This window comes from Pygocentrus nattereri, chromosome 19, assembly GCF_015220715.1.
Source record: "Pygocentrus nattereri isolate fPygNat1 chromosome 19, fPygNat1.pri, whole genome shotgun sequence".
NCBI lineage: Eukaryota > Metazoa > Chordata > Actinopteri > Characiformes > Serrasalmidae > Pygocentrus > Pygocentrus nattereri.
In genome coordinates, this window is record NC_051229.1 from 12238285 (window position 1) to 12250753 (window position 12469).

Here is a 12469-nt window from a genome sequence, read left to right on the forward strand (position 1 = left end):
CATTGCTGATAATAAATCTTACACACTGCACCTTTTACCATGAAAAAACCCTTTTTTTTAGTGCAGGGGGGTCTTCAAATAATATGAGAATGAAAAATATAAAGTACAAAGCCAGTACAATCTTATAATCTAAAAATAAACTTTAAAAAGTCCTAAAAATAAATAAAAGAGCAGCAAATGTAAAGTACATGGTCGGCTCTACAACAAACTAACACAATTTCTGCTGAGGTTGATTAGTGAAATTTTATCACCCAGCTACATGACTAAAAGATATCAATGACCAAAATAGTGTCTTGACCATAAGTAAATGATAGCTTTTCATTATTATTATTTAAGTATTTAAGTAATTCATAGTGATCGTTTAGAAAAGTAAAAGACCCGTAGTATAAAAATACATTGCATGAAATTGCATCTGTTGGTGTAGCATCTGTGTCCCCTGAAGTCGTGTGGTGTTCTGTGGTCAGTGTTGGGTCCATATTATGAACTCCACATCTAAACTGATTTCACCGTTTTTCAGAAATCACCAACGTGCGGCAAACCTGACACATTTCTTCCTCTGAATATCACTGGATCCTCGGATGAGTCCTAATATGTATAATGTTAATACTTGCTACAAGCAAGCTACAACTGAATGAACTGAATGAAAAGTTAGTTCACTATTAAACACTTTTATATACCAACACCACCTACTCAAACTGTGCACAACTACTGACAACAGCAACTTCACTACCACATCTGACAAAGCTTGCTGGTTTGTGTGGGTAGTTTGATGAGGTCTGTTGATGCATTGATGTTCAGCAGTGTCATTTTCCATGCAGCAATATTTATTCATTTATCGACCCTTTAATACATACTGTAAAATGTATCAGCTTTGGAGCATACACTATTTGGACAAAAGTACTGGGACACCCCTCCTAATTATTGAGTTCAGGTGCATCAGCCACACCCACTGCTAACAGGTGGATAAAACTAAGCACATTACCATCCTATTTATAGACACACACTCACAGTAAAATAAGACATACTGATGAGCTCAGTGAAACATGCCACCTTTGCCACAAGTCAGTTGTGAAATTTCTGTCCTGTTAGATCTGCTACATCCTAAGAGACAGCGAGGCCGGTTGTGCTCTCTTGGACTCCCTGCTGTGGATGGCTGTAGCATCACCAGGGATCGAACTCGCAATCTCCTGATGATAGGGACAACACTTAGACGGTTGCGCCACTTAGGAGCCTATCTGTGTACCAGGTTTAATCTCAGCAATGGGAAAGCACTTTTGTAAGCACTGTGCGTGCTGTGGCCCTCTTGCAGAACAAGATATAGTAGCTGGATTAAAACATGTTCAAAGGTTATTTAAAAGCTTCCTTTGAAGCAGTTTTGCTAGTAAACAAGAAAGGCTTGTGTTTTTTTTTTCTGACATCTATAGCTTTGTTTCCTGTGCTTGTTTTTTACACGTCAAAACCAGTGGTTTGTGGTTGGTTATTTTGCTTGTCAGTCAGATGGTCCTTTTCTTTTCATAGTAAGTGGGGTTCTTGGCCATGTTAAATAACAAACTTCTCCAGACTTTCTGATGATAAATGTCTAGTTTGCAAGTCAAGCTAAAGCCCTATATTGGAGGGAATTAACTTTCCATGGGGTCATTTCCTTTTATACAGGCGCTCCTGTGTGGTTTTATTGCAATCCAGATCATCCATGTTGCTATTTTCCTCCTCACTCCCCTGAGAAAATTACAAGCTTATATACATTGTTCTTCACCAAACTCAGCAGTCCTCTGATCAATTTATGGCATCAGCATACACATCTTTATGTTTTTCCAGGCACATTTTTGGCCGCTGTTACTATGTTTTAACTGCTGTTACTAACCTCCAGATTCTCTAAATTGCAAAATGAAAAACAGACGCTTGGATCACTCTCACATCAGATTAACCCATCAGAAGATTGTCTAATCAGGGTGTTTTTCTCTGCGGTATCTGGGTTGATATAGCCAAGCGAGCTCTCCCATTGGTTAGGACGTCAGGAACTGATGCGAAGTACTGATGTGTCAGATTAACTAGTGGGTGAAACCAATATCACAAGAAAAAACTTCACTCTAGGCTTTCTGAAGGTCTGACTGCGATTATGTGTGAGAGCCTGACCCATCTTTTGACCAGATGGGAAAGCAGCTGCCTCCTCCATCGCAAAACTGCTACAAAGTTAAATGTCTTTACGAGCTTTAAATAAAACATGGAATGTCTTTTAGATACTTCAAATGTCTGCATTTACTATAGAATGACTAAACAGTGCTCATTCACGCTAACATACTTAGAGGTGCAAGCAGAAATTAGCGTTATGGTAGAAGTGTTTTTTCCCACGTTTTTCACCAGGTTTGACATTTATGGCCCAAACTGAAGGTCCAGCTCTAATAGTCTTGGTGCACCACTGAATACAACCATTAAAAACTAGTAATTTTATTGCCGCCTGGATGTGAGAGTTTCGTTACTAAGGAGTGTATAAATATTTTTACAACCCCTGATAAACGAATCCATCTGAATACAGCAAAAAGAAACCAATTTCACTAACATCACGCTGATACTAACTCTAAATCCTTATAAAACCTTATAAATCCCTACCCTCTCTCTTTCCATCCCTCTTTCTCCCTCTGGTTGTTTCTCTCCCTCTACCACTCATTCATGGCTGGATCAGTAGACTGATGATAGCTAGGTGCTCTTGGCTTTCACTGAATGATAAGAATAAGTCCAGCTCTTCCAGTCTATTGTATTTCTGGCCTGGTTGGCTGTGTGTGTGCTCTCTCAGGCAGTTCCCATAGTGGAGCGGCAGACAAAACAGAAAGGGACAAAGAACAAAAGGGGAAAAGAGAGTATATCAAATTTACTGCTGCTTATAGGCATTTCCTCAAAGGCAGGAAGGTCTGCGAGGTCAGGACAAACTGACTGCAATAACATTTCAGTTCGTGGATCTTGTTCTGAGTGGATTTCATCATTTACTTCAATGTCTGCTCAAGTAAATACACTAAGTTGCCTGTTTATTAGGCACTCCTACTTTGTACACCTCTACTGACACACAGTTTATCAGTTCTCCTCTACAAGTGCATCAGGTGGTTTAGCAAAGCACCATTGCTGACTGTTTGATTGGTGGTCCTTGCTGTTTTTGGGCTTTTAACCCCTTAAATGGCCAGAGCCCAGCAGACCCAGAGTTTAATTACACACATCTGTAAAGAATATTTCAGCCAGTTTGCACTGAAGTCTGTGCAGTCACTGAATAATAAGCCTTAGCATGTAATAAACCATTTTAAGAATCACTGTGTCCATGTACTGGCCATTTTATTGGAAACACCTACCTTGTATAGTTTTAAGGGAATAATCACTGTATACATGTACTGGCCACTTTATTGGAAACACCTCCCTTGTACGCTCAGACGGTGTAGCCCATTTGCTGATGCACAGTTTGTGTTAGTCATCGTCTAGCCTTCTCAATGGTCAGTTTCTGGCCACAGAGCTACTTTTGGGCAGATGTTTTTGGGTGGTCGACCACTCTCAAACTAGTAATGACGCTGCCGTGTGTAAAAACCCCAACAATACTAATACATTGTACCAGCACCATCTTCATATCGTTGTCTCTGCTTTGTTGAGAATGATCCACCAAATAATACCCGGTCAGTGATTGTCCCAGTAGTAGGCAGGGTAGCTTTAACACAACCAAAAACCCCATTCAACCTAATGCTTCACTACCAATCTAAACTATGTTGCTGTTGCTGATCAACACCCAAATACTCAAAGTTTACATATAATAAAATTAGTACAATTAATTGGCCAGGACCCAAAGTTTTACTACACACTTTTATAACCTAAGAATAACTTTGCATTGCATTGAAGTCCTTGCAGTTACTGAATAATAAGCCTTAGTATTGTTAACTTAGTAAAAGTTACTAGAGGAAACCACGTCTGCGGGAGGAACATGGACAGGTCAGTTTTGCAGCAACAGATGGGTTCCAGCCAGTAACTCTTAACCTCAAATGTGCACCTACAAAGTATGTGTACCTGAGAACTGATAAACTGATTGTTGTCCAAATAAAGGTGGGTGTGCTTTGTGTGGTTGGACTAGTTTCTGGAAGTGGAGTAATGGTTGCTGAGCCAGATGGAGGCACACGGTGTCCTATGCAGTGATACATCTTATCGGTAATGGCTTCATTGTCAGAGACGTACTGGTCATCTCCATTGACATAAACAGCGGAAAATATCCACTCACTGAACATCCGCACTGGACTGGAGAAGAAAGAACAGACAGAGAGTGACTGCAGCTCTTCAGCACTGTGTGTGTGTGTGTGTATGTGTATGTGTGTGTGTGTGTGTGTTCCTCCACTTTATGCTATTTGCTCTAAAGTGCTTTTTCCATCCTCCCCCATTGCTTTCTTGTCTTACTGTCTTCAGTACATCTCTTTAATCCCTCCATACCTCTTTTTTTTTACTCTCTCTCTCTTTCTTCTCTCCACCCCCCCCCCCCCATCTGCTTCATGACAAATAAAAGGGCCGCACTTTGTCTTTATTGATCAGACTACACCTAGTCATCACTGCTGGTGGTCCTCTCTCTCTCTCTCTCTCTCTCATTTTTATTCTCTCTTTATCTCTGCTCTCTCTCTCTCTCTCTCTCATTTTTATTCTCTCTTTATCTCTGCTCTCTCTCTCTCTCCCTCTGTCCCTCATTTGGCTTTCTCTCTTTGTTCTCTTGCTATGTCTCTCTTCCTCTCCCTCTTCCCCCCCCTCCCTTTCTCATTCTTACTTGTTTTCTCTGTTCTCGCTCTTTCTCCATTTCTTATTTGTTTCTCCCTATTGTTCTTTTGCTGACTCTCTCTCTCTCTCTCTCTCTCTCTCTCTCACATGCTCTTAGGCTCTTTTTCTCTGTTCTCTCTCTCCCTCATTTGGCTGTATTTCGTTGTTCTCTCGCTATGTCTCTCTCTTCCTCTCTCTGTCACTTTCTCTCTATCTTTCTCATTCTTACTCTCTTTTTCTGTCTGTTCGCTTTCACCATCTCTTGATTGTTTCTTTCATCTTTGTTCTTTTGCTATGTCTCTCTCTCTCTTTTGTTTTCTCTCTCTCTCTCTCTCTCTCTCTCTCTCTCTCTCTCTCTCTCTCTCTATCTTTCTCTGTACTCATTCGCCCTCCCTCCCACTCTCATTATTCCCAACCTCCACCGCTCAATCAGGGTTGGATCAGTGGGCTACATTAATCTGGGTGAAAGAGAGGGAGAGAGAAACAGAGAGGAGAGAAAACAGAAAAGGAGGTAAAGAGAAACAGAACAGGTGAGAAAGAAAGGGAGCGAGCTAGATAGAGAAAAATAGAAAGACAACACAAATGTAAATATGACGGCATTAAAAAGCTGAACTGAATTGAGTGAGACAGACAGAGAGATAGAGAGAGAGAGTAAAGGAGAGAGTGAGAGAATAAGAGATTTTAAGAGATGTTAATAAGAGATGTTTTTTTTTATTATTGTTTTGTGTTTTTATTGTTTCTATATTGCACAAGACTGCTTGTTGCAGGGCTTTCAGAACACAGATGTAGCCTTTCATGTCAATAAAGCTCATGCTGAATGAATGAGAGAGAGAATAAGAGGGAGAGAGAGGAAAAGTGAGAGATAAAGAAGAGAGATAGAATAAGGGGCAAGGGACACTAAGATTGTTCTTGCTGTTTGGTATCTTAATGCAAAACTACAACACACATTTTCATTTGACAGTTACCATTTTCTTTATTGTTAAATATTTACACACTGCTTCAAAATTTGATTATCATGTTAATAAGGCAGATACTGAATTGAGAGACAGAGGGAGAGAGAGAACGAGCGAGAGAGAGAGAGAGAGAGAGAGAGAGAGAGAGAATGCTATATTGCATCACATTGCTGGTTGCAGGGCTTTCACAATACAAATGCAAATTTATGATTTGAAGATACATATTGACACATACTGAATGAATGAGCGAGAGTGAGAGAGAGTGAGAGGGGAGAGAGAGAGAGAGAGAGAGAGAGAGAAAATGCAGAGAATTTATCAGAGAGAAAAACGAGAGGAAAAGAGAATGGGAGACAGAGACACATTCAGACAGAGAGAAAAAGAGAGAAAAGAAGAACAAGGAAAGAAAAAAGAGAGAGAGAGAGAGAGTAAGAGGAAGAAAAGGACAGAAAGTAGAAAAGACTATAGAGAGGGATTAAGGAAAAAGGGGGAGGAGAGATAAGGAAGAGAGAGAGAAGGAAGAGGGGAGAGAGAAAGAAAGATGGGAGAAAAAGAGAAATGAAAGGAAAAAAGAAAGGAAGTGAGAATGAAAGAAGAAAGAAAGACAGAGGGTGTAAGATAAGAAAGAAAGAGGAGAGACAGAGAGTGTATGGGAGAGAGAAAGAAAAATGAAAGAGAGAAGTAAATAAATGAGGAAAAAGAGTCAAAAAGAGGGGAAGGGAGAACAAGTGAAAAAGAGAGAAGGGGTGAACTGAGAAAGAAAGACAGCGAGAGAGGGAGTAAGATCAAATGAAAAGGGGAAAGAGAACATTTTTAATATTTTTACTGTTTTCACAACACAACTATAAGTTTGTCATGTCAATAAAGCACATATTGAATAAATGAGAGAGAGAGAGAGAGAGAGAGAGAGATAGTATGGATATATTGCTCTGTTGTAGACTTCCTGCTCTTTGAGTGCGCTCAGTCTAGACTCAACACACACACACACACACACACCTCTCGGCGTAACACACACTCCCCACCCCCTCCAACTCCTGAACTAAAGCTCAGAGCGAGAGAGCTGCACGCAGACCAGAGGAGGAGTAGAGAGAGGTAGAGGAAGGAAGAGGATGAAGATGAAGACGAAGATGCCAGTTTCAGTGTGCTGGCCACAGCTGGACTAAAGAGGGACCCCAGCACGCACGCTCTCTTTCGCTCTCTCTCACTCTGTCCGGATCCCTCGCTCGTCCTAAAAGGATTAACTCCAGGCTTGCGTCCCAGACATGGAGTCTCCCACCAAAGAGATTGAGGAGTTTGAGAGCACCTCTCTGAAGTACCTCCAACCGGACCAGATAGAGAAGATCTGGCTCCGACTACGTGGACTGTGAGTAAAACTCATTTCAACAGGTTTTGCCTTGTGTTTGTGTGTTTGTTCTTACGTTGTTTCAGGGTGAAAATGTCCTGACGCTGCAGGGAAACCAGAAAACATGAAACCATGGGGAACCTACAGCGTCAGGACAGAGTGCCTAATTTTAAAAACAAGAGCAAAAGCAATTCTTGTTGGTTACTCTTATGGTTAAAATAAGAGTGTTATAAATACATGTTGAAATTCACATAGAAATGAAATATATTATTACATATTGTGTGTGTATGTATGTATGTGTGCATATATTATTAGTACATGTTAGTGCTAACATATATATATATGGGACATTATTATAGGTCACATATATTTAGGACGTGTATGGGATGAATATGCGACATATGGGATCTTATAATATATATATAGCCATTATTAGGATCTCACTATATGAACATTCATTTAAGTTAAGAATCTTTTCCTTTGCACGTAATGTTTCCATTTCAAAGAGAGCAGGTTTTGTAGTGTATGTGTATGACCCCATGTCCTGGTAAACCCCACCCAAAATATAAAAACAAACATGTCTGTGTATTTATATTTCACACAGACAAACAGACAGACAAAATGCTGTCATACTCAGAGAGAGATGTACAGGATGCTTGTTCTTCTTAATATTGCTCTGCTGTCTCGTCTAAAACTATAAGAAAAGCTGTAAAGCAGTAAAGTCAGACAGAGCTCTGAACATTTTAAACCCAGAATAGCAGCTTCTGTCGCACTGCTTCTAAAAACTAAAGCCTTTTTTTTTTTTAGCTCAGTCGGGTTCAAAGTGCAAGACTTCAAACACTCACTCTTTACCTGCCTCCGTCTGCTTAGAAGACAAATAATAAGACTTTGTTGTGGTGAGGTGCTTCATCTCTCTCTCGTTCTCTCTCTCTCTCTCTTCAAAACAGTCTCTCACTGCTGCAGGTCTGAATGAATGAAGCGTAGAGCACAGTTTACTCTATGTGTGTGTGTGTGTGTGTGTGTGTGTGTATGTATGTGTGAAGATGAAGAGATCGGAGAGAGAGAGACAGACAGAGAGAGAGCAAGTGAAAAGGAAAAGGAAGAGAAAAGAAAGAGAGAGCATTTGGAACAGTCAGGACAGAGAGAGAAAGAGTGAGAGGTAAGAGAGAGAGAGATTTGAAAGAATGGAAGGGAGACAAGAGAAAGAGGGAGAGACAAGAAAGACAAAACAGGAAGAGAGACAGCGAAGGCAACGAGAGAGAAAGAAAGGAAAGAAAGGAAGAGAAAGCCATGATAGAATGAAAGGAACAGAAAGACAGCAACATGAAAGAGAAAGAAAGGAAGGGGGAGATAGTGAGACAAAAGAGAAAGAAAGAAGAAGAGAGAGGCAGAAAGAAAAAGGAGAAAGATAGAGAGGAAGAGTGAGAGAGAGAAAGAGAGATAGTGATGGGAAGAAAGACAGTGAGAGGAAAGACAAAAAACAGGAGAGAGAGGCAGAGAGACAGGAAAGAAAAGACAGAGAGAGGAAAAAGAAAGAAAAACCAAAGAGAGGGAGAGAGACAAAAACAGGTGAACGAGGCAGAGAGTAACACGCTGTTCTCTCAGATCTGTCTGTTATAGACTTTATAAAAGTGTGTGTGTTGCAGTTGCAGTAGCAGTGATGCACACACACACACACACACACACACACACACACACACACACACACACACACACACAGTGAGATCAGCGGTGGTTTGTGCTGAGGGTTGATGATCTTTATCAGTGTTGGTGCTGCAGTTCACTCAAGATGCTCTTGACAGACAGCACTATCTCTGTCTGTCTCTCTCTCTGTTATCTCTCCACTTCTCTCTTCTATGTCTGTCTCTTTGCTCTCTATATTTCTGGCCATGTGACATGCTGTGTGGTGGGGAGATTAGTGTGGTCTGTTCCACTTAGACATGCTTTCATGTGTATGTGGTCACTGGCTGAGTTTATTATTCCCCAGGTCGTGTGATTCTCCAGTGATTAGAGTTACAGCAGAAAGCAGCACTTAAAGGAAAACACTCATATCTTTCTCTCTCTCTCTGTCTGTCTATAGACTATATATATATATATATATATATATATATATATATATATATATATATATATATATATAGATGTATAGTGTATAGACAGAGAGAGAGAGAGAGAGAGAAAGACATGAGTGTTTTCCTTTAAGTGCTGCTTTCTGCTGTAACCTTTAGAGAAAAACAGTTTTTGTCATTTTGTCATTTGAAAATGCCTGTTGGCCTTTACATTGTGTGTCAAGTTCATGATCGATGGACCAAAAGAAATGGGCAAAAATGACTGTATATCTATATATCTGTAGATAGATAGATAGATAGATAGAAAGATATAGATATAGATATGTATGTTCCATGCTTCTCAGGAGACTTGAGTACAGTTTCTCAAAGAAATCTGCAGGGATAGTTTTCCACACCTTCAGTTCAGTCCTAGAAGTTGGTTGCATTTTCTACTTCTAGCAATCCAAGCAATCCCAAACATATTCAGTGAAGTTGAGGTCTGGACTATGGAGTGGACAGTCCATTGTTTAGAACACCAGCAGCCTTTTCTCATTTCTCTCCTATTCTCAGTGAGGACTTCTTGACAGCTACACATCCTTTCAGACTCAGTCCTTGCGTTTTTCTCTGTACCTTTTAAATAATGTTTGAACTCCTGTTTATTACCTTATTTTTCCTTTGACTTTTTTCTTCATTATACAAATGGATTACATCTTACATCTGATCTCTTCAGATGTCTCTCCTGCACTTTGGCCATTTTGAATGGAATTTAAATAAAGAAATTAAGGGGGGTCTCTGGCTTTTGCACAACAGTATAATTGCGTATATGTATTAATAACACGTCCCATATGCATCATTTCCTTTTAAACAAAGACCAGCTTGTTCTTCAGAATGGTGTTAATGTGTTTGTGGTGGTATGTGCTGCTTGTTCTGGGTTTCATGGTCACAGTAAAGCAGCATGTGTAGTTGTGTTTGTGTGTGCCTGTGTGTGTGTGTGGGGGGGGGCACTGCTGTGTTTTCCTGTGTGTGTGGCCAAGAGCACTGTCTCTTAATCTCTCAAAAAGCCTCATACACGCACACATAGAAGTGACCGACAGCTGTTCAGTGAGTGTGTGCGAGTGTGTAGATGCATACATGTGGCTGTTCCCCCTGAGCATGCAGGATATTAATGAGGCCAAAGAGAGCATAGGCAGAGCTTAGAACTACAGTTCAGACTGCACTAGAGAGAGAGAAAGAGAGAGACCGAGAGTGAGAGAGATAGACAGGAAGAGAGATAGAGAGATATATTTCCAAAAGTATTCATTCACCCATCCAAATCATTGAATTCAGGTGTTCCAATCACTTGCGTGGCCACATGTGCATAAAACCAAGCACCTAGTCCTGCAGACTGCTTCTACAAACATTTGTGAAATAATGGGTCGCTCTCAGGAGCTCAGTGAATTCCAGCATGGTACCGTGATCGGATGCCACCTGTGAAACAAGTCCAGATGTGAAATTTCCTCGCTACTAAATATTCCACGACTGACTGTATTATAACAAAGTAGAAACAATTGGGAACGACAGCAACTCAGCCATAAAGTGGTAGGCCACGTAAAATGACAGAGCAGGGTCAGCGTTTGCTGAGGCGCATAGTGCGCAGAGATTGCCATGGCTGAGCAGCTGCATCCAAGCCTTACATCACCAAGTGCAATGCAAAGCGTTGAATGCAGTGGTGTAAAGCAGCAATACTGGACTCTAGAGTAGTGGAGATGTGTTCTCTGGAGTGAGGAATCACGCGTCTCCATCTGGCAATCTGATGGATGAGTCTGGGTTTGGCGTTTGCCAGGAGAAACGGTACTTGTCTGACTGCATTTTGCCAAGTGTAAAGTTTGGTGGAGGGGGGATTATGGTGTGGGATTGTTTTTCAGGAGTTGGGCTTGGCCCCTTAGTTGCAGTGAAATTTACTCATAATTCTTGTGGGAACAGTTTGGGGATGGCCTATTCCTGTTCCAACATGACTGCACACCACTGCACAAAGCAAGGTCCATAAATACATGGATGAGTGAGTTTGGTGTGGAAGAACTTGACCTCAACCTGACAGAACACATTTTGGATAAATTAGAGTGGAGACTGCGAGCCAGGCATTCTTGTTCAACATCAGTGTCTGACCTCACAAATGCGCTTATGGAGGAACAGTCAAAAAGTCCCATAAACACACTCCTAAACTTTGTGGAAAGCCTTCCCAGAAGAGCTGAAGCTGTTATAGCTGCAAAGGGTGGGTCGACATCATATTAAACCCTATGGATTAAGAATGGCATGTCAGTTAAGTTCATATGTGTGTGAAGGCAGACGAGTGAATGCTTTTGGCAGTATAGTGTATAGACAGAGGGAGAGGGAGTTAGAGATAAACAGAAAGCAAGAATGAGAAGGAGATAATGGATAAAAACAGACAAGAGGAAAGACGAACAATGAAAGAATGAAAGAAAAACAGAAGGGAGAGAGAGAAAATGGAGAGAGAGTGATAAGTGAAAGGATAAAAAACAGAAAAAAGCAAGAGTGATGGAAAAGGAAAAAGTAGACAATGAAAGAAAAACAAAAGAAGAAAGACAGAGACAGTGAACGAGTGAAAGAAAAACAGGAGAGAGAGAGAGAGAAGGAGACAATACAGGAAAACCAGAGGAGAGAGAGAGACAAACCGTGAAAGAGTGAAACAAAAGCAAAGAGAAAGTGTGAGATGAAGAGAGAGATAGACATTGAAAACAGAGAAAGAAGATTACAAAATAGAAAGAGAAAAACAAAGACGGAAAGAGAGAGAAAAGGGCGAGAAAGGGAGTGGGAGAGGCAGAGAGAGTAAGAGAGAGGAAAGGGCGAGCGAGAGACGTTGTCAGTGAACAGTTTGAGACTCAGCTAATAGAGTGATGATGGAGATGACGGGTGAGTGAAGAGCCTCGTGGTTCTCCTCTACGCTGATTAATTGCTTGGCTGTCTTTACATTGTGAAAGCTCTTTAGGGAGCACTATTTAGAGAGCACTGTTTAGAGGCAGCTCACTACAATAGCTCAGCTCAATCACACATTACAGTAATACGCTGTCAGAGCGCCTCAGTAAAGAGTGATAGCCAGTGGCCCCTTTCCAGTCACTTTCATTCATTTTCCATATGTAACAGATTTACAAAACTACCCTTTAGAAAATGTTTTTAGGTGAAGCTAAATAAGACTGCAAGTGTATACACATACTTGAATTTCAGCTCAAATTTGTTCTCCAGATCATGAATTTATGTTTATATATTTTGCATTTATGAATCATGCACTCTAATGCATGTAGCCCACTAGCACTACCACTTTAAAACATTCATATCGCTGTTGTCAGAAGAAAACCATCTCCAAAATG

General features: G+C 40.7%; 1 protein-coding gene across 4 annotated transcripts in view; it reads left to right on the forward strand.

The window, feature by feature from the left end:
* pde1cb (phosphodiesterase 1C, calmodulin-dependent b) overlaps positions 1–12469 on the forward strand; it is a 141812-nt gene that overhangs the window by 46479 nt on the left and 82864 nt on the right. Inside the window, exon 1 of one of the 4 annotated variants that reach the window (XM_017707395.2) lies at positions 6704–7077. The exons of 2 other annotated variants lie outside the window; for them this stretch is intronic. In XM_017707395.2, the coding sequence (XP_017562884.1) occupies positions 6977–7077 (101 nt within the window). In that variant the 5' untranslated portion in view covers positions 6704–6976. Of the gene's footprint in view, positions 1–6703; positions 7078–12469 lie in introns of those variants that run through there. One more of the 4 variants, XM_017707394.2, reaches the window with a different exon arrangement.